The 27987-nt window shown below is 39.1% G+C and overlaps 1 protein-coding gene across 1 annotated transcript; it reads right to left on the bottom strand.

The window, feature by feature from the left end:
* Positions 1 to 323: 323 nt before the first annotated feature.
* On the bottom strand, positions 324 to 23891 carry prkar2aa (protein kinase, cAMP-dependent, regulatory, type II, alpha A). Its single transcript, XM_027007635.2, has 10 exons — positions 22210 to 23891; positions 6083 to 6118; positions 5443 to 5579; positions 5227 to 5333; positions 4437 to 4590; positions 3625 to 3726; positions 3123 to 3197; positions 2866 to 2931; positions 2547 to 2685; positions 324 to 1414 (listed from the first exon to the last, which is right to left on the bottom strand). Exons 1-10 carry the CDS (start codon positions 22460 to 22462, stop codon positions 1290 to 1292), a joined length of 1194 nt encoding a protein of 397 aa, XP_026863436.2. The 5' UTR covers positions 22463 to 23891; the 3' UTR covers positions 324 to 1289.
* Between the last annotated feature and the right edge of the window lie 4096 nt (positions 23892 to 27987).

The raw sequence follows: 27987 nt of genomic DNA, 5'->3' as shown, positions 1-27987 counted from the left end.
TTTGCTGCAGGTTGAAAAATCAGAAAGTATCTGGATATGTGCAGGATAAAGATACAATCTGAATCTAAAACACCTCATATTCAGAATATCCCCCACACTCATACTAAGGTTACTAACGTTTTATAGCCCAACCTTAGAATAAACAGCAATAAACAGTAAGCAGGCAAGCAAGTAATTTTATATCTAAACCACTAAATACATATTGTTCCTAGATCTGTATAATTAGTGGTGTTGACCTCGGTCCCATTCCCTTCCTTTCAAATACATAGAAGTCTGCATAACAACAGGTATTACGCACATGCATGCAAAGTTAAGAACCGGAACATGTTACCAAAACGTTTGCTTTATTTAATCTTCAGGACAACTCATCCAGAATGACCACGAGGAGAAATAAGCACTAGATTCTGTCTCACATCCTCCAATAAAGAGACTGCCAGTGGAGTCAAAGTAAAACAAAAATAATCCATATATTGTAATAGTAATAATAATAATAATAATAATAATAATACATTAATCAATACAATGTGGAGATTCTGTGAGCAAGACAAGGACCTACGTTGGTCACTGTGGATACCACCAGCACTAACTCAACGCACCAACAGCAGGAAAGGAAACAAATCTTATTTAAATGTGTTAATCAAAGCTTTGAATGGTCATAAAATATTTCTAAAATTTCAGTTCATTCTTTTATTTTTTCTATTCCTTGGATTTTTTTTTTTTCCTTTTCATTTTTAACTTCAGGTTTTTCCTTTTCCCCAGGCCCCAAACCCCTGTGATTTTTTTTTAAATGCATTTCTTTTGTTCTCTTGTCCTCCATAGTCTTTTTGTTGTGTTAATGGGATGGTGTCCTTGGCTGGGTTTATTTGCACTGAGTGTACTGTGTATGAGAGACACATTTTTTAATTAATTATTATTATTATTATTTTTTTTTACAAATGTGAGCAAATGGGTGTCTTATCTGTCTGTTCATCTGTCCATCCACCCATGCCAGATTGCAGTTGGCCAAGGGTCACAGCACCAAGATTGGTAAAGTGCCCATTTTGTACCAGAGTCGAAGTTATGACTGCCAGCGTGCATGTGTGCAGGTCAGAGGGAAGGAAGTGAGTGAGAAAGGGACATTTTTCATTTTCTTTCTCAGAGAACTGCACTTGAGCATAAAAAGGAGTGTATCCCTACAAAATGTGTGTGTATATAAACGGTGTTTAATTATGTAGGGGTAAGAGTGTGTGCGTGTGTGTGTAAGTATGACGGAGAGAGTGTGTGCGTGTGTAAGGCACAGGCAGTCTGTCTCAGTCTCTGAGATCCATGCTGGAGCCAAACAGAGCGACCAGCTGCTCCTCATAGTGAGCGATGTTCCTCTTCATAATCTGCTTGCATGGGCCCAGCAACCGCTCAAAAGCCTGCACATCAATAACTACACACACACACACACACACACACACACACACACACACACACACACACACACACACACACAATATATATATAAAAAAAAAAAGGAATCCTGTGAAGATAACAGTACTGCTGTACTACCGTCTTCATGTTTGGTATTCAGGAAAGTAAAGCAAAAATAATCCAGCAAAACAAATCAGTGTTTGGCATCATTCCACCATCCCTTTTTACTCCTGTATCAAATTTAGGAAACGAAGCAGAACGGCCAATTGGGTGATGAGTATAAACAACACATAGTTGCATAGTTACAATGTGGGATCAGTATCATAATTTGGACTTTGCTACCTTGAACACGGATTCAAAATGAATAACTTGATACATTGGGAATTTATATATTAACGCAATGTATACTTTATTTTACAAAATATGAGCTGAATAATTTAACACAACCTATAAGTTAATGTGACCTATTCATTTAGAGTTAACCATTTATTGTATATTGTTTATTATTCTATTTCATAACTTACAAACTAGTTCAAGCCTAGTTAGTGTATGTACATGTATGTTTGTAAAATGATACTGAGAAATGAGACTAAGTATTTAGTGAAGCCCAGAGCATAAAGGCTTCCTCTGTGACTCTTGCAGCCAATCGCCACATGTTTTGAATGCCCCTGACCATGAAATGTCATGTCATAGGAAAGCAGAACTTGCTTGGAAGAGTGTTGTTCTAATGGTTTAGTTCTAACACAGACAGCGCATTCTTTTCACCCAGAGAACAGAGCAAATTCTTTTGTACTCCTGGCCACAGAACGCTGAGGGGGTGACAGGATTTGAATCCAGCACCTAGATGCAAAAGGTAGTCAGGTGCACAACTTGGGAGCTCTAGATTCACCCTTTTCCATTTGTCTCATAACCAAAAGTATTGTCATGCCTGACGGTCGCACACAGTACTGTATGCAGAGGTTTGACACGCCTACTCTGTGACCTTTTTAGAGATGCAAATGTGCCAACTGCAAATGTACCACCTTGCTTAGGCACGTAATTTTCAAAAATGCTTATATAGGACTGTTTAAAAATTTTGGTACCTCAATATACAATGCGCACACACACACACACACACACACACACACAAACAGGAACATGTAAACTCTTACCCAAGCACTTGACTTCTCCAATGGCGTAAGCTGAGGCAGCTCGTGGTTTGTTGGTGACCAGAGCGAGCTCACCAAAGTACTGTCCTCTAGTGCAGCGAGTGATTTCTACCTCTGCGTTATCCTCCCTGTCTGCTTTCGTCTAACAGAGAGGGAGAGTGCTGTGGTAATGCAAGCCTTTCTTCACCACATGGACCTCAACCTTTACACAACCTTTACACAATAGATCTGCAAGTTCCAGGGTGTTGTTAAAATGTGCTTTAAATCAAAGGGATAAACTATTACAAAAGAAATATTTTAAAAAACCCCAAAAAAAACTCACTTTGCTCTTCATCATGATTTTCACCTCCCCAGATTCCACAACGTAGAAGCAGTCTGCTTTGTCGCCCTAGCAACAGTGTCATCATTAAATCACACACCAGAACCCTCAAATCTTCCTTATTCCAAAACTTCATGCTCCTCTCAAAAGGTAAACTGTAGTAATCTGCATGCAGTGTTTTAACCCACAGAGTTGTTCTGAGTTCAGATACGGTGGTCAACATGCTTGAGCTAGCTCACATCCATAACCCAATCTCTAACCTGCATGATGATCCTCTCTCCATCCTGGAAAATCTTCACTCCCAAAACATCAACAATCTTCATCCTCTCAGACAACTACAAAGAAGTGATAAAGTAGCATAATGGTATATACAATACACCCCAATGCTATGCTCATAACTCATAACAGTTAAGTTGGACCTAAAAGGGTCTCCACAGGGCTGATTAAAATATATAAACATTAGCAGATGGGCAACAGCCTCTATTCACCTTTAATAAATAAATTTTATAAGATAAAGGATGGATAATGCAGATAACATTAGACACTTGAATCCAAAAACTCCAGAATTGTAGAATGGAGAATTGTAGAGAAAATTGTAGAATGGAGAAATGTAGAGAAAAATCTGAAATGCAAATACTATTCAACAAATGGCACTTGTGTGCAATACCCATGTAGAAATGTCAACTCATCTCCTCTGCAGTACAACATGTTTCTTTCCTCTGTCCTAAAGCCCACCTTTGAATTCCCTTCCCTCGCTCTCACCTCTAGAGATTTGAGGAGGGGCACAGACTCAATGAAGCACTCGTACATTCTCCTCTTCTTTGCGTTGTTCTTTACTATGAGCCTACGGAATGTTGCTCGGTCCTGTCTCACACACACACACACACACACACACACACACACACACACACACACACACACACACACACACTTTTTATAATACACACATTTCTGTGCTACCCAGATTGTCCCAACTTTCATTCCTTATTATCGACCTGTTCTGGAAATACATGGAGTAGAATCCATGCCAGCTTTTGCATTTTACATTTTTCACCACTACGATTTCTGGCATTGATATATGTTCCACAGAAGCAGAAAATTCAGTAGTTGCTCCAGTGTGGACATTCTAACTGTAACTCTTTCCACTAGCTTCCTTTACTGGAAGATATTTTTATGTACAGGAGAAACTTTTGATCTTTGCGGACAGTGTACTTCTTCATCATCTCCCCGGGTGCTTCTAGGCTTCCAGCAGCTAAGCTCATTAACACCACCTGTTAGAGGCCACACTCGAACATCAATGACGTTCCAGTCAGTACTCAGAGTTCAGCTATCCACTTGGTGGTGCTGTAGCTCAACAGCAGAACAGGGTTCACACACACACACACACACACACACACACACACACAACTATAGAGACCATTAATAAATACTCCCTTGCACATTCTCTCACTTGTGCACATGCACACACACAATGCATGACTAAATGAAGAGTGCATTAATAAATTCCCAGTTGCTTGCTCATTCTCTCATAGATGTGTACACACACGCACATACACACGCACATACACACTCACCAGTCCCCAGAGGGCCCCTTCCTGCTTGGCGATGATGGTGGCTGCGCGGGGTGTGTTGTACATTAATGCCAGCTCTCCAAAGCTGCCCTTATTATCATACTGCCCAACGCAGCAGCCTACACCGTCCTTCTGCACCACAATATCAAACACCCCCCTGCAACACAAACCACAGGCCCGTCAGTGCTGGCACCGAGCAGCTGTCGTAGATGAAGTTACCGCATGCGACAAACAATCAAGGCGACCCATCAGAGGCACCCAAACTTTGGCAACATCTGACCGCTTCAGCGTGCCAGGGAGCCACCGCTTCAGCTCCCACGGATGACACAGAAAGAAGACATTTGCCGGGAGCAGTGGAGGCGTGCTGAGATCAGTGTTCTGCTGAGTGGTGGTGACTGAACAAAGACCCCTCCCACCCACCACCGGCTGGCACAGGTTGGGAAACGTTAATGCATGGTAATGAAACGAAGTGCACACATTATGACAACGCAGGGCTCCATTCCACCGACACTGTTTAAGAGATCCAAAAGGACCAGACAGGTGCAGGCTGAGTGAAAGGGAGCTTAAACTGCATAAGTGCGCACGCACACGCACACACACACACACACACACACACACACACACACAAACACGCTAATATGTTTAGATTTGAACTGCTAAAATGTATGAACCTCTGTGCACACTGGTTAAAGGAAGTGCTTCTGCTTGATCGTTACAGAACGTGATTGTTTTTAAATTCAAATGGCGTATATGGAGATGGTCTCTGCATGTAAGTGGACATATACACACGTACCGCTCAATGACATAGAAATTATCCCCATCATCTCCCTGGGTGATTACATGTTCTTGTGGCTGCACAAGGACTTCGAACATGGCATCCAGCACTTCTGAAAACTGCTCCTGTTAACACCAGGGGGAGAAAGAGACACGGATTAAAGCTGTGTGCATCAATAGGACTGTGTGTCTTTGTATCTGACACATCTGCCTGTGTGAACATGCTTGTGTGTACCTGGTCGAGAGCTTTAAACAGCAATATGTCTTTGCAGGCCTCCTGTAACCTGGATCTCTGTTCGTCTGTTTTTGGATGAACAACACGTGGCTCAGAATCTTCCTCATCTTCATCAGGGTTAAAGGCCTCTGCACACACTGGGGGAAGAACATTCCTGTTAAAAAACCTAAAGGTTTTCTGTTGAAGGTTAAGGAAGCAGCAGCACCTCTGGGGTGCATTTCAGCTTCTGAGACCTTGTCCTGAAAAACTCCACTTCAATTCACATGGAGCCTCCAGTCTTGGCACTTGTGCAAAAACTATTTGTGTGTGTGTGTGTGTGTGTGTGTATATATCAGTATAAAAATACAACATTATAAACCAAAAGATCATCTGACAGTTTTCAAAAGTTGCATTTACCATCATGATAGAAAGCTTTCATTATGTAATTTTAAGAAGGGCAACCATTAAAACATCCACTACAGGGAAACACAACTAAAGGGAAAAAATGAAGGCAAGACTTTTAGTGTAACACTTTGTTAGAATTGGCCAGAACAAGGGGAGCAGAGGGAGCATAATTACTGAGATACACTATATGATTCACACACCTCTCACACGCTTTCTAAACCACAGGATTAGCGCAATGACGTCAAAAAGAACTTACCCGACACTCTCCGGCTAAATCTGCTGGGGGGTGGGGCTAGAGGGAGAGAGAAAGTGAGCGTTAATAAAGGTTCACATTCTTTTCTCATCGTCACACACACGCACACACACACACACACACACAAACACAAAACACACAAAACCCAGCAGCTGTGCTAAATGTAAATAATCTGCATCTCCCCCATGTGCCTGTGGTTACAGTGTGGGCGTCCTGAACTACCAAACAGTCTGTAAGGTCAGCCAAAAAGGTCTCGCTCACACACAGAGTGTTGAGCACACTAACAGTACTGTGGCAGAATCGCTGCTTTAGGGTCTTTCCGTCTGTCTCTCTCACCACACTGCTAGAATCCATTAACTGCTTGGTGTGAAAGTGGGTCTTAAAAATGGCTAACAGTGCGTGTGCACACATGTGTATGTACACATACACAAACATACACACACACAGATGAAGGTTAGAACATTATGGTAATGAAGTAAGCATGCTATACACTAAATCTATTTCTTATTTTTCCTTAATATGGTTTGATTCAAAATCAACAACTAAATTGAAATAATACCAAATCACTTTCACTGAATTCTACTATTTACAGATCATCATCATTGGGTCACTTGTTAAAAAAGCATGTCTGGACACAACAGACATACAGAGCATTTACCACTTCATGTGAAGAGAAAGGGAGTGAGGGGTGTGTGTGTGTGTGTGTGTGTGTGTGTGTGTGTGTAAGCCTGCATGTTACAATCCTATTGGTCCCTCATCCTATTCTCTCACCTCAGTAGCTCAAACAGCAAGTAATTTAAAGTAAAAGAGGGACTGACCCTCCTGGGAAATTTAGGGAGTAAAGAGATTTCAGATTTTCAGAACAAGGCTCAAGCACCTTTAGTTCCAACATGATCATTTAAATTAGTTCGGGTAATATTAGGTAAGAACGATGAGGCTTATTTGGGTCAAGCCCAGCTTTCTGGACATGTGAAAAACATATATACATGAAAGATTCATTCATATTGTGTGTGTGTATATATCTATATATGTAGGTCTGCACGCACTGGTGTTCAGATGTCGTGAGATGAGGTGCTTCAGCTTCACGTGTGAGGGATATCAAGTGCCTGAAGTTGCCATGACAACAAAATACAAGGAAGACCTCCTCATTGCCATAACAACAACCCCCTCCCCACCCACTCATACTCTTATAACAACCAGCAAGAACAGACTGAGAGTGGGGTGGGGGAAATTATTAAAAATGTAATTTCTATTTATAAATAAATAAACATACATACACACATACATACACACCCAAAGAGACATGAGAGAGAGTCAGTGACAGAAAAAGAGCACAAAAGAGCTTATGATAGGAGAAAGGGAACGAGGGAACGTGCGAGTGTGAAAGGGAAAGAGAGTGGCACAGGGAGAAGACAGTACAGAGAATATAAAACATAAGAAAGGGCAAAAGAAACCAGGATCATGACTGCATGGCAGTCGTGTGTAGCGCTTTCTTTTACATACACACTCAGTGTGATATTATACGCACTGTAACAAATCTGGTAAAGTAGAAATCCAAAAATTAATTCTCCCACATTTTTCTCTGGCACTGACAGAAGTACACTTGGAACTGTTACACATTTATTTAGTCAGAAAATGCACACTTTTGGGGTTTGACTCAGCAAACGTGTCAAGAATCATCATTCTCCAAGAAGCAACCCTTTATGTTGATTTATTTGCAGAGCAGAAACAGTGTAGAGAAGCACACTGGCAGGGAAGGCAGTTCAGAACACTCTTCTCCCACTGCATCCATAAGAATTGATTCCTTTTCATATGATTAGGAACAGCCAAGGGTCTGATAAGAAGCATTGTAACCAGACATGCTGCAGGAGTGCAGTGTGGGCAGTGCTGCTCTGCTGTTGCTGGGTCAGGGTCAGTGGTGCCCATGGTGTTCCATCCTGGCCTTCAAGATCTTCACCGCTGGGCCAAAATAACCAACACAGCCGCCACATCACGGCCAATGAGCAGGCTAGAAGTTTCCAAGCTTGTGTAACGTCGGTTTCCTTGTTCTGAGCTTTCTTGTACATTATAGTAGAAGTAATACATTGTAATAGCATAAGGATCATAAGAGAAAACTAAAATGTAGTTTTAGTTCTTTGTACAGATATTTCAGTGCTGTGTAAACTATAAAATAAAACAAAAATATTCTGCATACAGTAACAGGCATATCTCCACTCAAGAACATAGTTTTTCTAATAATATGAATTGCAGAACAGGATAATGTGGTGTTCACTTGCCCTGTACTTAAAAGCATTTTGAAAGGAAAATCCCCACTGAATGTGCAACATAATCAGAGACTAAGCTCTCTGTGTTCCTCTAAAATGACATCAGTGTGTGCATGTCTATGCAGTCACTCAGAACTGAAGTGAAGAATGTGATCATGTTGAGTAGAACAAACTGCTTGCTCTCCCCCTCTCTGCATGTACTAGTTTCTCTGTCTTTGCACTTGAACACTTAAGTGCTCTGTCAGCAGCACAAAGTGTACTGGAAGTGTGCAAGAAGAGTACGCACATGTGCAAAGTAGACACTAAGAAGGCGCCAGTGTATGCATGTGTGCAAGTTTGTTATCCTTGTTGCAGAACAAGTCATCCTAAACTCCCATAATGCACTCCTCCATACCACACTGGTTGTGATTGGGTAAGAGAATCTAGTGAACAGGAGAGTTGTAGTGTGTGTGAGAGACAAAGAGAGAGAGACTAACGCACAACATGTGATTGGGGCTCTATTCCCCAGTTGCTGACTTTTTCCCCCCTCTCTTACACACACACACACACACACACACACACACACACACACACACACACACACACACACACACACGCTGCTGAGAACAGTGAAAGGCTGTGGGGGTGATTAATTACATGGGCACATTTCAAGGTGCTGCAGCTGTACAATAATGAAAAGCACACAATTTTACAACCACTCTCTGCTCATATATTTTATGGTGCTTTGCATTTGGTGTAAGCAGTTTAAACAGTCAAAGTGTCTGCTTGACCCAATCCATGTACGTCTCATCAAGTGTGTGTATAACTCCCCATTATTTTGTATGCTATATTAACTTATTTTTTTTAAAAGACATTTTTAACCTGCCCTAGACGATGTCCATAGTGAGTTCCACTGAACACTTTTAAATTAAGGTGTTAAGTGGTCAATTTACCCCTCCTTTGGCAGGACTTCGGTTTTTATATATATATATATATATATATATATATATATATATATATATATATATATATATATATATACACACACACACACACACACACACACACACACACACATATATATATATATATAAAAATATAAAAAGAGACACATCTACATTTCCGCTGCATTTGCACAGTTTCTCACACTCTTCCTTTTCCTGTTACAAGCAATCAATCCTAACGTCCCTGTGTGCAGTCTATCCCACTGGCTGGCCGGGTCCTCTCCACCACCCAGCCCCCCTTCCGTCCCTCTAGGGCTTCCCCTCCCCTCTGTAACTCTCTCCACCACAGCCAAGATCCATAAAAGGCAGTGCAGTCCAGTCCTGTGCCCATGGACTTAACCCTTTACTGACTAATAACACTAGATTATCTTAAATCACTTAACAGTGGGTGAGTGCAGAAAAAAAGCAATGCCTTATAAGTGCAACGAAACTAGAATGAAGTGGGAACATCGTAAATTCTTTGCCAACCAACTCTGCGGTTTAGTGTGGCCCTTCGACCTCACTAAGGATACGACTCTGTCCAGAGCTCGTGACATGCAAGGTTCGCTCGACTTGAAATGCTAACAAGGGCGAGGTCGGTTGATTTGAATGCTATCTTCTTTGTGAAAGTACAAGGCCGTCATTTGTCTACTATGTCAGCTGGTTGGACAAGGTTATGCTTCATCTCCCTATCAATGTAGCCATGTTCCCATCCTGAGCACCACAAGGACACCAGAATCTGGTACAGTTTCACTCAGCCCTTCAGCAGAGTCCATCGCTGATACCATTTCCAGATACAACGAACCAAGAAACTGAACAACTGACTGCCTAACAGCAGTGGCTAAAATGTTACCATTGTCTAATGTTTTAGTGATTAAATCATTTTCTCAAAGTAAGCGAGAAAAGGAAGCTCTCTGTTGCCCTACAAGAGAAGGGCTGATAGCAGCTGATATTCACCTGATCCTTCTGAAGGGACACCCCCCCCCCTCCTGACTGTAGACCCAGCCCACACCTGCTACTAGACCATCTCCCACTTCCTTAGTAACACCTTCCATTAAATCAGACTGACCAACATGTCAAAAACTGAGGGAGGGAGACATAGGGAGTTTGTGTGTGCACATTTTAGTAACAGCTTTCACATTGGAAATGCAACGTTTACTGCATATAATCACCACTGAAAGAATAAAGCCTTCTAAATATGGTTTTATAAAACCAAGGCCAATATATTCATGACCTGCATCATGCTATTTTTAATCAATATGGAACAAATTAATGCTTTATGCTTCCTTCTTATGGCCATTGTTCATTCGGTGGTTTTTGGGCAGTTTCCTCAGGCAGTGAAATGTCAAACCCTGGTTGGACTAATATAGTCTAATCAACAATGGAGTATAAATGTAGCAGTCTTTCCATATCCTGTCAAAGCACTGACCTTATCCACTACACTCTGTGAAAAGAAAACCATGGAAAAAAAGAGTTTATTTTAGCTTGACCTACTGCTAAACTCTTAGCTGGTGCCCATATCCGTAAATTCTTATTCTGGACATGTATTTTTCATTTATGTAAACCAACTCAAAATCTTCTCAGTCAAGCCACACTTAAAGAAAAAACTTGGACTCAACATTTGTTCTCATAATCTTACGCTGTCATCATCTCGTTCAACATTTTTCCATTTAGTAGACAGCATTTTTGGTATCTGTACTGTGAGCAGAAATGGTAGAGGCTCTGAAATGAAAAACGAGTATGAGAAAGACAAACAATGAGGGATGAGTCTGTTCTCATGTTACTACAGACAGAACATGAGGAAGTACTAAAGTCCAGATTGTTATCGTGACCTGACAAAAGACTGAGGCATGGATATTAACATCAACTCTTGCTCGCTCTCTCTCTCTCTCCCCCCAACACGCACGCGCATGCATGCACACACACACACACACACACACACACACCCCTAAAGCTTTCACTGGCAGCAATAAATCCAGTTACTCAGTTTCCATCCATTTCAGATAGACACGAGGGGCAACCCAGAAATATACACTAGGGGCCGAAAATGTATTTGTCGATACTCCCATATACCAGTTTGCTCGTCACTGATCTCTCAAAGGATTTGCATGTAAACATAATGACAATATGAACTACAACCTATATATAAGATTTTGTAAACATCCCGTCTGACCATTCCCGTGGGTGATGTATCTCCTCCTCACACTCAGGACTTGTACGAGAGGCCTGGGAGTTTGAGGCTGTGTGTTGAAGTGTGTGTGTTGTAATAGTCCTGTTTCTCTGGAAACCCTGTGAACCAGCATGCTTACTACAATACACTAGAGTTGCACACTAAGACTGACAGAGATTCTGTGTTGAAACATGCATGTGCAAGGGGTCTCAGCGCATCTGTGCAGTAGCTAGCCAGCTATCCAAGCAGTGCTAACAGAGTTGTAAGCAGTGAAGATAGCAATAAACATCTTGCTGCCTATGAAGATTGACCATCATTCTTTTATTAATCACATAATCAGGCAAGTAATTACATCCAACTTAACTCCCTTAACCAAAGAGGTCATCATTAGCTAGTTCTGCTTTTCTCAGTGTAATAGTTAAAATATATTTTAAAAATTAAATCTTCACTGCTTCACTTCTCAAGATGAGCTGCTAATGGGAGTCACATCATGATTTCTTAGACATTGCATCCAAGTTTTTAAAAGAAACAGACCCCTAAAAGTAATAAGTTATAAGTAAGTCTCTCACTGTCGAGGGTGACACCAATATCCCCTGAAATACACACAAACGAGATGCAATGGACTTCTTGTTCTCAGTTTATTAATTATGGCTACAGCCAACATTTGAAAAGTGGATATACTATGCAGGAGATTAGCCTGTCCAGCAAAATCAGGCTTGCAAATTTGTCGTTTTAAAAAGTCTCTCTGTCCGAATATGCATTCTGTTCCGAAATCAAAAGCCATTTAAATATTTAGTGCCTATGCACCCCATCACTTACCTCAGCACCACCCACCTTTATAATGACGTGGCATCCTAGCATTCTTGAATAAACCACATAACTGTGGTAATATTCCCACAAGACGGTGAAAAAAACAACTACAGTTTTTAAAAACAAGACCAGGCATGCAGTTTTGAATGCCACTGACTATACTGCATTTTTACTCACTAAAAGGTATGCAATCTGACACACACCCATGAAGCACACTGTTAGCTAGAATTACAAAAACAACACTAATAATATTAGTCATCACCATCAACATTCTCAAATATCACACACTAGCTAGCAAGTTGTAGCTAAAACATTCATGCCATTTAAAAACATCTAAAAGCTAGTTAGCACCCTTTCTAACACAAGAGATAACCATGTATTAAGACTACTAGCTGTTTATTTGTCCAGAGTAACAGTTGCATATGCATGTCTGAACAACTGAGAGTCAGTCACTCAGTCAGTCAAAGGGATGACACATACTGTTCTCAATACTACACCACAGTATTTAACCAAATGATTAACCAGTACCCCCAACTGAAGCTTGTTTCTAGTATTTAACAATACTGTTTGGCATTCCATACTGGAAAATAAAACATGTATCAAATGGGCATATACTTACTATTAACAGGAAAACTGCTGTCACGTGTATAAGCACCTGGTGCTGCTTTACATTTGCAGGGAGGCCAAGGCTTAGGCCGTTTCTACCTTTTTAAAAAGAAGGCAATTTTACACAGAACATGACTTATATGAAACCAAAAAATAATCATGCAGTTTCAATTAGGTTATTATTATAATTATAATAATTATTATTATTATTATAACTAATATATACACCGCAATAAAACCATTAATGCCGTCTTTAATGAAGACAACACTTATCTGGATGAGTATAGGAACAAAAATTAACTGGCAAATACCTACTACTCAACATTACTGAATCTGCAGTTGGCCAACAGCAGTTCTCTGAATAAAATAAAGGAAAAGCTGCATCTTTAGAAAGCACACTGCTAGCTTCTGCCTCCATGTTAAAGCTGTAGTTAAAGAAAAGCTTAAAATGTGCTTTTAATGACATTCACAGCAACATCCATTTAATGACACTGAACGCACAAAGATATGCGACACAGTGACTGACCAAAGCACTAGCGTATGACACTTGTTGGGGAAATTGAGAGTCGATGGTGTAAACGAGAGATTTAGACACGTTACACCAATTTCAACTTTGCCTTAGAGAGTCAGCCAGCAGCAGAATTAGGGACTAAGACAGAAGACAAAACACTCTGAACTCACCATGACCTCCCATTTATCAAGCAAGCACATGCTAAACATTCCCCAGCCCTATGTAATAGTTAATAGTAATAGTAAGCTTAAAATGTCCAATGCCACTGTAGCCAAATTTCTAACTAATATTTAGTTAACGTTTAGATAAATTAATATTAAACACTAAGGCTACTTTAACACCACACTGTCTTTACCTACCAAAACATAAGATCTCTGTCCCCGTTGCTCACTCATGAGGAACTCACTCTTTTATACTGTGTGAAGACGTGAAAAGTGAGTCTGACAAACATTGGTAGACCACTGAAGTTGTGTCATCATTCTGCCATCGGGACCATCTGTGCTCATGTTAGCTACTCTGGGACTAAAGCTTTGTTATTTCATTATTTAATTAAAATGAGAAATTAATGGAGTTTTTGAAAATAACCTCTGTTAAAAATAATTTGTCACATCTGTTACCTACTGCTGCCTGCTTTCAAAGCTGGGAAGAAGTTTTTCTTTGAATTTCCACTTTGTCTTCAAACAACAAAATGTTCAGAAAAACAGAAACTTGCCTCAGTCATGACCTGTTGTAAACCAAAAGATTCCAAATCCAATACATTTTGTGCTATGTACATATTTATGCTAAAAATCACTGTTTAAATAATGAGGTCATTAAAGAGTTGCAAAACTAAATTTGTTAGAAATAAGCTAAAGCTGCTGTACATTGAATCACCATCAGAAGACAAACTCCCGTTATTGCAGTTTTTTACTTGAAGTCTTATATATTAGGTTTTTCATACTTCAATTTAATGACAAATTACCTTCAGTTTAGCTTGCATGTCATGTAGCTGACATTAGATATTTTGTAATACAGGGTATGATGCAGTGAGCCAACTTTAGATAAACCTTTCCCTTTTGTTCATAGCTTGCTTTGTCCACACCTACAAGGTGACCTGTACTCTATACTTCTCAAGATTACCAGACTGAAGTTGATTTTCACCTCTTAATACTCCCCTGGTCATTCTTGAAAAAGGCTGAGAAACAAGATACGGATACAACCGTAGCCTGCCTCAAATTATAGGTGCATTAGTCCATTAGTCACCTTTTCTCACCAATTGAAATGAACAGCAAACATTTTTTGAACAATAAAAAACAAATTCAATAGCAACGGCATCCGCACATGCGCATTAGCTGTCCAAGAGCATTTAATTGAAAAACTGATCATGAACGTTATCTGTGTTCACTTTGACCGGCTGTTAAGTCACTTTGTGAGACATTCCTTTATTATTATTATATTATTAATCAGATACTCCTTGCCAAGAATAAATCAGTTCTTTGCCAGGAGAGAGTAGTGCTGTAGTCCTCTATTAACTTGTTAAATAAAAAGCTTTATAAACAAACAGCATACCTCGTTGCTTGAAAGTCAGGTCATGACAAATTTGGTAATGCTAAAAAACTAATTGAACTTTGCTGGACACCACAGATCTTAGAGGCATGCTTTGTGTTCATGGCTAGGAACCAACTAGGATGACATGTGACTTCAGTGGTCTATGGGCAAGGTGGCAAGACAAAAAAAAAAAAGGTTACAGGAAATAAAACTACAGTCTAAGAAGAACCCTGTAGATCTTTTGGAATGCAGTTGAAAAAGCAGAAAGGCAGCTGCAGTATTGCAAATAAACAATGCTATCTTGGCTAATGGTAGCAAAATATGTTTTAGTTTTAAAGTACATTTTGGGGTAGGCCTGACATTGTAATAGACAACTAAAAAGAAAGAAATAACTTGAAAAATTAGAATGATAAAATATGGTAACTTTTCATTAAAACCCTTTAGTCTATGTACTATGATCACTTTTTAAATCGCAAAAAATAATTTTAATTTTATGTTGTGTAAAGAAATGCATGTTTTTACTACTAAACTGACTTCTGACCATTTCTGCTAAATATGTGCTTAGTAACCAGGAAACACAAAAGGAACATGTAATGCAGCATTTTCCAACCCTGACTGCATGTAATCTGTGTACTTGCCATTAATAACATGTTTGTAGATTGACCAACATGTAACTGTAATCAACATTAGACAATAATGATCTATGTGCCATCACGTTTTCGATGTAATTACCCACATAATTTCAAAGAACTCCAATATGTTCTGACGCAAGATGCAATAAAACAAGATGGAAAGAAATACACTTGCATTTTACAGCTCCCATAACATGTACTTTCTGTCCAAATGTCTTTTTTTCCCCTTTTTTTTTTTTTGCAGTGGTCAGAACGACACAGGAGGAGACGCCAATTAATATACACAACGAGTTGGTAGACAATGTAGAAGCTTAAGAGTTTTATTACTTTCATTTTAGTTATTATTGTCATTGCAGACTTAAATAATCTGGGATTTCTCCTTCCATTACTTCAGCCATTATGTAGCAGGTGACCTCTGGTCAGTGGTCTGCTGACTGATTTACCTGATTAAGGAACACATGGGGTCTTCTTCCATGGGCCTGAGCCCAGAGCAGAAAAACTCTTGCCTTAGTCACATGGGAAATGCATGCACTCTCTGTCCGTTAACCTTTAATAACATGCCTGTAGGTTGGCATACATGTAATTATAATACATAAACATGAGGCAATTATGAGCCACAGACTGATGTTCTCAAAATAATTACCAACATGATATCTGAGAACTCAACTAGGTTCTGATGTGAGATGAAATAACAGCTCACATAACATGTACTTTCACTGTAATTACAGCCTGATGTTTGTACAACATACTTCATCTGTTCATTTAAAGATTATAGCTAAACAAATGTTTTACTGATGCCAAATAAAATGTTACTAGAAGAAAGGGAGAAAGATTAAATTATTTGATCCACAGTTTCTACTGAGATACTTTGTCAAAAACAACAAAGATTAGAATAGTTATATATATATTCTTGCTGCGTGGAACTCGTGACAGTTACAATAAAGGAATGAATAAATTAATTCCTTTGTTATGACTACACTTATGTGCAATTAAGCCTCATCACTGAACATGAAAAAAAGCCTACAGTGCTCAGAGGCCTGCAATACTGATTAAATGTTCTGATCTATGGATTCACTTCTATTTGGCTCATAGGATCAAGCCCACAAACACAAACAGGGATCGCTTCAGTAAGCCACACAGACACTCATGGGAGCTACAATTTCCTCATGCAACTAGCTATATTAGCTGTGCGTTCAATGATCATAAAACATGAAGGTTTATTTCCTTCATTTTTACAATCCATTTCTATCGCATTCCCCATTCTGTCGCACTCTCTCTCTCTGTCTCTCTCACTCAAAAAGAATGCCAGTAAAAGCCTCTTGGAGGCATAAGAATAACAATGCATTCTGGGCCAGAGGCAGAACAGTTTAATTCAAAATTACCTTTTAAAAACAGAGCTGCATACCACTCTAAACACAGGAACCACAGCAGACTCCCACAACACGTAGCTATGTCATTTGCACATACAATAATGCCCTGTTTGAACACACGTTCACTTGTTCAAAACAGCACTCACAAGCCTGTACGCACATGCCCAAACAGACCTTATTTCACTCTCAAAAGCAGAACAATTATAATTGCATGTACACGAATCATGTATCTTTCAAATGAAATCAAAGATTGATACAGGAACATGGGCAGACATTTATTTATCCTGTGCTTGCTGGGATTTGCATCAATCTGGCACAAAACAGCAGGACTACAATATCTTCTGCCTTCACAAAAACAGGCTCCCCCCCCCCTTTTTTTCAGAGATTGCTTGCATTTGAATTTTAAAAACACTGCAAAAAAGTTATCATCATCAACCAATCAGAAAAAGTTGTGACTTTTGGCCATTCAAACTTACTGCTCTCCTACAATGACAGTGGCAGGAGAAAATGACCCACAGCAGAGTAAGAACATTAGCTAGACAACCTTTTGCTAGCTGAAAAAAATAAAGAGTGAGTCAGTGACTTCAGATAATTAATTACTCCATAAGTACAAACAGCCACACAATTTTGCATATTTTAAAAGAATTTGACAAAACTTGGTTGGCCTGTAACTAAGCAACCCTGGTTTTAGTTTAAACTCCTATATACTGCAGCATATAGGACTTATAGTTCATATACTTCTGTTCATTCAATTTATGTTTAGAAATCCCATGGGGATGAAAATGGAAGGCACTGCAGCAGTAATGTTTTGCTTCTTAAAACCCATACCAGATTCTCAGACTTAATAGGATTTTCTATTCTGAGGTCAAGCTTTGCCTTGCTTTTCAATATTTTATGCATAAAATTATATTGATTATATTAATTATATTGAGTGATTGTGCATCACTCTAATTATATACTAAATAGATTGTTTTGAGAAAAATTTTACTTGAAACAAGATTGCACAAAAGTGTTGTTATAAAACAGTGCAACTGGCTAGAAATAATACTAAAATCTGAAATACTTCATATAAAACCTTATATAGCATAAGACCAAGTGAGGTATTAACAATTTTAAATTATGTTTTCTTCTTTTTTGTTTTGCAGGACAGCAGTGGAAAACTGAGAGAAAGCTGTATACATCATGCTTTCTGAAGAAGTGAGAACAAAATTTTCTGTTTTCAAAGTACATACTTTGGGAGAGAACATACACACCCTCCACACCCAATGTCTAAATGTCTTTTTTTCTGTACAGGTCAGATTGGCACTGGAGGAGACACCAATTAATATGCACAAGGAGTTGGCAGACAACATACAGGTGAAGCAAAAGTAACAACATACAGGTAAAGACTTAAGTGTTTCATTAATCTTTCATTTTAGTTATTTATTGTTGTTTCCAATGGTCAGAACGACACAGGAGGAGACACCAATTAATATGCACAAGGAGTTGGTAGACAACATATGGGCTTAAGAGTTTTACTACTTTCATTTTAGTTATTTATTATTTATTGTTGGTGCAAATTTAAAGAAATTGGGATTTATCCTTCTATCCTATGTAATAATCAAATTTTCGATGTAATTACCCACATAATTTCAGAGAACTCCAATATGTTCTGACGTGAGATGCAATAAACAAGATGGAAAGAAATACACTTGCATTTTACAGCTCCCATAACATGTACTTTTTGTCCAAATGTCTTTTTTTTGCAGTGGTCAGAAAGACACTTGCAGAGACGCCAATTAATATACACAAGGAGTTGGTAGACAACGTAGAAGCTTAAGAGTTTTATTACTTTCATTTTAGTTATTATTGTCATTGCAAACTTAAATAAACTGGGATTTCTCCTTCCATTACTTCAGCCACTATGTAACAGGTGACCTCAGGTTAGTAGTCTGCTGACTGATTTACCTGATTAAGGAACACATGGGGTCTCCTTCCATGGGCTTGAGCCCAGAGCAGAAAAACTCTCTCTTGCCTCGGTCACATGGGAGATGCTTTGATGCACTGAAGAAAAATCTGTTTTGACAGCCATATGGGGTATTGCTTACCCAAAAGGCACTGACTTCAATTATCAGAAAAAAAGAAAAAAAAAAACACCACACAACTGCCCCCAGCAAACGTGACACAGGCACTGACTACTAATCCAACTTCACCTATTTCTATGATGCTGGATGTTGCTGATGAAAGCATAATCTGTTTGGGTTCCTGCCCATGTTAGACATTACACAACCTGATGCAATATGATTAAGAGATTTTTGAGCGTGATAATCCTTCTTGTACTCAGTCATTCCTTTCATCTCAGCACCATCTTTTAGAAGCATCATGGTATTTATTTTGCAACCTCACGATGACAAGTCAAAGAACAGTCTACAGGTCAGACTAAAGATAAATGTAAAAGCCACATGTCACAAATGTTTATATCCATATAAATTACATTTAACCAACTGTTTAGTTTACATTTTTCATTCATTCATTATAAACCACAAACTAATTTGATCCTTTTCATATTAAAATTCTCTATTCATGAAAAATATGCCATTAAATCCAATGTATTTACATGTCAGTTGACAAGTGTTGTCATGCAGTAGTAGGCATGTCTTGACCCCTCTATGACAATGCAAAGGTAGCAGTCAGGTTGTTGAAAACATGACAGCTCTGTTACATCAAGATGAAATAATGTGAAGTTGCAGATTATTGCCTCATTTCACTTTAACTCGGATTAGTAGGTTGACATTCCAATAGTGTTTAAACAGAAAAGTATAACTTAAAACTGAGTTTTATTCAGATACACTGATCATCCACATAATTTGCTGTGCTAATGGAATTAGATGATAAAGTAAGCACTAGATTTTATTTAAACTATTTTGTGGTGATACCTTATTCTGTTGTTTAGTAGCTTTACATCCATCCAAAACTTTGGTCACTCCTGCCCTTTCTTTTAGTTTCTCTAGTTTTTTCTTGTTTGTTTCAGGCATTCCACATCCTTGCTTCATCTACTCAAGACCTATTTGTAAAGGTGCAGCAGTCTGGGGCTGCACTGTTTTTGATATGAATGACACCAGTGAATAACTGTGATTCACTGAAATGCCCACAGAAAACATGGGAGCTAATTTCATGTTACAAGCCTTAATGACACAGTTTATGGTTTTTTCGTTATATTCCTTAAATCTGAGCTGTTGGCTTTGACAGGTTACATTTGTGTTTGTAATTGACCCATATTGGTATGCATTGTGAACAGACCTCTACTCTGCATGGGCACTTTCTCCATGTCTCACTCTCACACACACACACACACACACATATATATGTATACATGCATATGTGTGTGTGTGTGTGTGTGTATGTCAATTAATTAAAGAGTTACATTACAGAGCCAGCAAGACATGTCATCACAAAGACTGTTTGCTGCAGCGGTTGGCTGACAACAGTTCATTAGCTGTAGAGGATTAAGAGAGAAAAAGGGGTAAAAGCTGTAGCTGTTGCCCTTTTAGTATCCGCTGCTGGCAGTTTTGTATAAGGAAATGTGTGGGTGCAAAAGCCAGAAGTGGTAGGGTCAGTATGGACAGTAATTTGTGCCTGTGCAGTGAAGTGTGATGCAAAAAAAAAACAAAAAACAAACCCAAACAAACAGAAAAAAACCCACCCATGGATTCTGATCTGACAGTTCTTGCTGAGGTAGCAATGGCCAAGGACCAGCATGCAATCTTTGACTGCATATGAAAGAAATGTGAAAACATCAGATTTATGTTCTCAAACTATTTAAGGGAAAAACATCCACAAAATCAGATACATGTTTTATATAGATATAAAACCAAGTGGCCCACTACCACTATGCAGTCAGTATGTGGGATTCTTCAATAACTACAGAACACCTGTTTATTTTAAAGCTCAACTCCTGCTGCCTATAAACGTAATACAATATAGGCTACTTCACCAGATGGGATGTAGTTTCTTCCAAGACTTTTTAATGAAACTTCCAAAAACAAATAAATAATAATAAAAGATAAATAATAAATAATGAATAAAAGAATTGATGTACCCCAAGTACTGTGCACTAAATTCGATACGCTTCCATTCCAGGCTTCCTTATCTGGATACTACTAACATTTCCATGAAACAGCACAGGAAAGAGGACACAGTTCTGTTTGTGGAAAGGTGATTTTTCTAAGCAACATGTGCTGAAGTCAGGACACTTACCCTGCTCATGTTACTGGCTACTTATTTGTCTCCTATTTTTATCCAGTGTGTTAACACTCCTATCAGGATTTTATTTATGACAGAAATTAATTCAAAAGAAAACTCACTGTTCCCCCCCCCCCCCCCCCCCCCCCGTGTTGCTCACTGGATAGCACTGCCTAACCTAGAATGGCATTAACAAACTCGCATAATGGTGAACATAATGGTGAACTTTTGCAATGATACTGCTGTAGAGATAATTCTAGTAATGTATTTGTGATCATCTTAAACTCTATGCACTTTCAGAACTATAACCTTTTAGAACATTAGAATCTCACGTTTTTAGGCTCATCAGTCGAATAAAAAAAGTGGAATTTTTATGAACGGCAGAAATAAGCACCGAGTTTAGCTACTGTTTTGTTGGCAACATGACATCATTGGCCTATAAAAAGCATTTCTATACTGTCATGCAATAATTTAATTCCCTGACATAAGCTCCCGACATTAATGCAGCGCCTGATTCTAATGTTTGTTTACATTATGAGCTGACAGTCGCACAACATGAAAGCGAATACAGGATTCTTTGATGTGTGCCGGTGTACGTCTCCCCCATTGTAAAAAAATCGCGGTTTTCCATTCACACATATAATCGCCTTTGACGGTCAGACTCAAGTCATTTCACTCCACAACAAAATGAACATTGCAATATCTACCGTAACCACAATTAACTACTTGAAACATTTTTTTTCGCACGTGTATCACGTGCCAGACTTACGAAATAGGGCTAAGGATGCCTGTGCGCTGCAGCCAGTCAGTCACTTGTATGAATGAGCGAGCAAACACCATGGTAACTGTGCAGGCAGCCAAGACTACTTTTATCAGTCCATGGCTAGATTGAACCGATTGTTCACTGTATCGATTATATATTGCTCGACATTTCTATCTACTAGTTCGACTTTTAAATCTATTGTGTGAACACTAATGTCAAATGCCACCAGATAGTCTAAAGAAACATAATAATGAATCGGTATGATTAACTGGCGAAGTACATTTGATTACTTACGCTCGAAGTCTGAGTCGTCATCGTCGTCATCTTCGTCGCCGTTAGACTCTGTTTGCATCGGCTCGCCATCAAACATAACACCCTTGCTGGCGGATTTGGCACCAGCCCCGGATCCGTCTTGACTCCTTGTATCTCTTAGACGAGTGAAATACTGCACGGCAAATTCGACCAGGTCCGGTGGCCTTTGGCGTAGCACCTCCACGGTGTAGCCTTGCAGCAACTCAGTCAGACCAACTGGTATCTCAATACTCATGGCTGTATAGCGGTGGTATCCTGATATGTAACTATACTGTTTTAAATTCTGGACTTTCGTACAAAAATATACTTCTTATCAGTCCATGTAATGGACGTGTTGCAGAACTGAAAACGCTTGCTGTCAATGGAGCAACCGACTACTGAAATTGGGGGGTTGTAATTAATTAACCTAGAAAGTGGGCATGTCTACTTAAATCGACCGAAATTGTCTCTATCCTAGGGCAAATCGTACTGTTCAAAATTCAAAGAAAACTTTAACTGAGACTAGTTTAACACTGGCTACATACGTGCCAATTACACAGCCTGAGTTGTAATATTTCCACGTCAGTGTGATAATATAGTTTGGTTCTTTGTACGAAAAAGTTATTAGCAATTTCTGGCGCGAACGCTATCAGAATTTGAGCATAAATAATTAACTTGCTAATGATTACAGCCTGCTACAGGCGTTAGCCTTACGGAGTGCGGATTAGCTATCGAGGTTAGCTTTTAAGGCCAATAGATTAACCTACCTATCGGGATTCGTTGACAATGAGAATTTATGTTTCAAGCAAACAAAATTTCGAAAGTCAACTATCTGTAAAGTGGGGAAAAACAAAGATGAAACCACGTTTCAGGTCTAATTTCTTGGTGTACTGTGACAACCTAACAAGTGAGCAGCCTTTTTCAATTAATGTCAAGAGAATTAGCAATTGTTAGCTGTCCGTAGGCTAACTTCAGGCAGTTTGTTACGTCCAATACTTCTCGTTTGCTCACAAATGAAGATGTTGCTGGTTTGCTTTCTCTTTTGGTGTTATTTCTCTTACCAGTGCATAACGCCGTACAGAGACCTGGTAGTAGTAACGTTACAAAGACATGCTCACCGGAGGTAGCTATGTTGTAAGATTGCCTTGTCAAATAAGCCACCCACCAGCCTAGGATTCGGTACCAGGCTACGTGTTGATGCTAGCTAGCTAATGTTAGCTAGCCAGAGATAAGTGGCGAGGGGTGGGACAGGGTGACAGAAAGCTAGCTAGCTTACTTGTCCTCAGAAGCTGGTCAGTCTCGCTTCAGTTTCACAGCGTGCAGTCCAATAAATCAATAAGCACAACATGGAAAAAACCGCACCATAGACGACAACCAAGCTACTTAGCAACACTCAACAGATCAACCAGGTAGTAACAATTTCCCAGCCAATGAAAAAGAAACTGTGCGGAGGGCTCCCTGACAGAGGTTAACGCTAGGCTTCTACCAGCTAGCTAGCTAGTTAGCTAGCTAACTAGCCGAACCCGGTGAAATCCAATCACAAAAAACGGCAGATACCGTATTTCTTTGTAGCAGTTCTTGTTTTCCTTTCAGTACTGAAGTCCGAATAGATATTCGATTAAGTCAAGTAAACAGATTTCCCAGATATTATATATAAAAATATATATACATATATATATATATATATATATATATATATATATGCTTAATTTCTTCGTATTGCCCGTTTCAGCCTCTCGACGAGGCACTCTCCCCTTCTACTCCACGAGTCGCGCTTTGGGGGCGTGGCCACAGGCCACAAACTTACAGTGCAAAAGGCGCAATCAATACTGATTGACGTCCAAATTTACCAGTTACATTGTTGCCATAAGTCGACGCCGCTGTGTGATTGGGCGTGTCTATGAGAATTTAGAAGCGGATGATAAAAGTGACAGCTTGTGTTGCACAGAATAATGTTGAATCGTCGGTTACATTTTACCCATTGTTGGAGCAGTGTTGAAAAACAAAGCCTTACCCCACCGCTTGCTTTTTTTTCTTTTAGAAAGTGAAAATAAGCAAAAGGTTGCACGTATACGAAGCATAAAGATCTATACCAGATCATAACAAACAAGAAGGCTAGTGCAGACTACACGTGAACATTGCATTGCTATAAACTATGAGAAAATGTATCCATATTTTTTTTAATAATTACTCTCTTCAGGGCAGTTTGATTAATAGGTTAATTGTTTAGCATAAGATTTGCATTACGATCCTTTACTCGGGATACCTAGAAGTACAAGCTATCCGTATCACCCTATTACGCCAATAGGTTTGGATTTCCCTATTGCGTACCGTGATGGGCCTCCTTACCTTGCGGGTACAGGTAAAGGCGCGTTGTCATAGTCACAGAGGACCTACCTCTAAATCCTCCGTCCACTTCTAGTTTTCCTCATGGGATTCAAGTGCCCCCTGGTGGATAAAAATGAACGCATAATACACAAGGCATTAATGTAAGGCACATTGTTTGGTTGCTTGATGTTGTTGGTAAAATGGGATTATTCTATTCTTCTATAGTCCATTTTGTTCTTGTTGGGAGTTTAGTAAATCTGTAATATTGGTTAAATAAAATCGTACAGGATAGCAAGCCAGAGGAAGCACACATTTCGACTGGGAATATGAATTAGGGCAGGCCATCAGTCAAAGAGAAACTGGAACAGTCGAGTACCGAGGGAAGCCACACAATAATTTCAAACGAGCCCTGAAATAGCAGTCCCGCGAATGCCTGAAAATTTCATTAACTCGATGTCATCTTGGAAGAACAGTACAGACGGTTGAAAAAAAGCATTTTCTGCTACGAGTGCTTTGAATTTAAAATGAATAGACGATAAAAAAAAAACGAATTCAATAACCATGAACGTATTTACCTGAATTATCTAACTGTAAAACGAGACACACACAAGTTCAGTATGATGTTAATTTTAAAATAATAAAAACTGCCGATAATCTGCTTGGGTGAATTACCCATATTACAAGTATGGCGGGAATGCGCCATCTATTGTTCATTATGTGAAAACACAAATGGTAGATCTATTTGCTATTCAGCACACGTACACATAAATACGCTGTTTCAGCTACAGAACTCTTAAAATTGTAACATATGTTTGTATGAAGTAATGTGACAACGATTATGGAATGTAAAAGCAGGGCGCTGATAAACGAGCATTCTGATATATTATTACTTTCTGTGCAAAGGGAGAATGATTAACACATTGCAGTCCTTTAACAGTCTTCATTTATTTACCAACTTGCCATATGAAGTTAAAATAAAACAGTTTATCACAACACTGTTTTCAGTATTATATTACAGTATGTCAGTAGGAATATTTCAAAACTTTTTACATGCATATACAAACAGTAGTCCATAAAACATTTCTGTATCTGGCCTCACAGACTCAGGCTTTTAAACGTGGCATGTAGTCTGAAGGAATTCACATTAGGTTTTGCAGTAGAACTGCCTATAGTGCTGTGTGACAAGATTTCAAAAGACCAATAGTAATCTGTTGACAGCTGAATGTAAGTGGTAGGTGGTGGCGTCACACGTCACCTATGGATTTTAGTGTGACGTTCTAATGCCAGGACCTGCCTTAGAACCAGCTAATGGTAACATTACCTTAGAGATACTAAAGCAGAACACAGGAATAGCAGACACCTGAGGTGAGGGCTGACTGAGGAGTATGTAACATTAAAATGGTGTAAGAGCATGCCAAATGAAAGGATAATTGTGCATTTGAGGGTATAATTGAACCTTGTGGCAGTGTGCTACCACACTGGAGTCAACCCAGTCTTTGATGGCTCTTCTGTGGTGTCCTCTCCTACTATATTGTTAGAAACAGTCAAAAGTTATAGAGGATTATCGCTCGCATCCTTCATTTCTCCACAAAATGGCATTACCCATTACAGAAATGCTTTTTAATGTTCTTTCAGAAAAATTTAACTTAATATGCTCTTTTTCTGTTTCAAATGGCTCACCCGCCACTGCCCAATATGCCACTGTGTTAATTGTTTAAAAGGGTGAGACTAGTTGCTCCCTGAGACCAGAGGAAGGTACAAGTACAACCTGCACCACGTGCAACTCTGCATGGGGAAGAACATTCCGTTAATGAGCTCTTAGTAGTAGTGCCTTTGTACCTCACCCAAAGCATAGCCAGTCAGGTACCTCCAGACAGTTTGTACTGTACATATTAGATGTATATGTACATGAGGTCAGCACCAGTCTCCATTTGCCATTCATGGAAACACAGAGCCAGAACAACCCAAGCGCTACTAATACAAAGACAGGTTTGCAGGAAGCATAAATGCACAAAGATGCACACAATATGACAGCTAGGCCAATAACATTTTGAATAATCTGTAACAGGATAAATTTAAAAGGAGACATCATAGATTTTATACTTTAAAAGTTGGCATTTTCAAGCCTTCTTGTATCACATGGTGAATCTATTCTCTCTTCAGCTGCAAATGCACCAAGGGGATATTTGTCATCCTGAAGATCCTTAAAATGGGAACGTCATCAAAGATGTCATCATGATATTATAACAAATTACATGATTGGTAATAGCTAATTATCTGTCTCCTGGCAACAACAAGTATGTCAGTTCTGCACCATCCTTCAAACTACCCAAAAGTAGTACAGCAATTTTTAAAAGCTGAAGCTTTTTTCTTTTTGTCTCTGTAATGTTTGGAAACACCGAATGTTTACAATAATATTTTTTTCTTTTTTAAAAAATAAATGTATCCTCCCTGGATGATTCTGAATTTTTGGAAAGTTTCCTCTGGAACAAACAAGAGTAAATAGGTTTGCATCTGAAAATAGTAATGTGAAGCAATCTCCAAGAGTATTTACATTCCTGTGCAAATATGTGTAAACAGGACAGTTTAGTTGTGCCAACATAACTCTTAAATACCTTCATAAAAATGTTTATCCAAAAAAAAAAAGGATTTTCAAATGTTTAGCTGTACAAAGTATGTCCTTCATTACATCAATTAACGAAGTGTAAAAGGATTTGAAGAAAATCTCTGTAACAAAAACTCTCTTTGCCTGCACGAGTACAATTTTGTGTGTTAAGAGAGCAGGGTTTCCAGATTAGCCGGCTTCACCACAGTCACATTGTCCCAATCTACAGATCCCAAAATCTAGATACCAAATGCCTGCCTATTGCCATCTCCCTCTTATGTCATCACAGCGATCTATAAGTATTGCAGTAATATTGTAGATCTGTGAGCGGCACAGTGACACACACAAAGCTCTACAGCAGTAGCATTGCACATAGAGGACATAACATTTCTGGACAAGGAGATGCCACCTGGCACATCCATATTCAGCTCTCTGTCCCAGTGTTATAGAACAGTCATTGCCACCGCAACTCCCCATTCATGGGAAGTGAACAGTCTATAGTCTTTGGAACAGTCATAACTCAAAAGCAAATGAGCCAGTCATGAAGCTTCGGCCAGTTCAGTCTGATTTACGGCCATTGTCATAAAAAAGGGACAGTTAAATTTCACTGGGAAAAACTCTCCTGCGCTCAAAGTGGTATCTTTGTGTGTCAATAAATGTGCGTGTGAGTGTGTGTGTGTGTGTGTGTGTGTGCATGTGTTAATTTCTTGACGAAGCCAGCCTGCTGAGTGTGTGTGTATATCTTTTTGTCTCTGTATGTATGTATGTGTGTGTGTAAAAAATAAAAATACACACACACACACATTATATATACACATACACATATGCGTGTGTGCATGTTATTTATT

Source organism: Electrophorus electricus, chromosome 23, assembly GCF_013358815.1.
Source record: "Electrophorus electricus isolate fEleEle1 chromosome 23, fEleEle1.pri, whole genome shotgun sequence".
Taxonomy (NCBI): domain Eukaryota; kingdom Metazoa; phylum Chordata; class Actinopteri; order Gymnotiformes; family Gymnotidae; genus Electrophorus; species Electrophorus electricus.
Note: the sequence above shows the minus strand (reverse complement) of the source record. Positions and strands in the feature narration are given on the sequence as shown.

What these genes read in the sequence shown, in the direction of transcription:
- prkar2aa (XM_027007635.2), bottom strand. Translation starts at nt 22,462, where the DNA reads ATGAGTATTGAGATACCAGTTGGTCTGACTGAGTTGCTGCAAGGCTAC. An exon ending in AAGGGGCCCTCTGGGGACTG is followed by an intron (nt 3,727 to 4,436) that starts GTGAGTGTGTAT and finishes TGTGTGAGACAG; the next exon opens with GACCGAGCAACATTCCGTAG. An exon ending in GAGAGAGGATCATCATGCAG is followed by an intron (nt 2,932 to 3,122) that starts GTTAGAGATTGG and finishes CACTGTTGCTAG; the next exon opens with GGCGACAAAGCAGACTGCTT.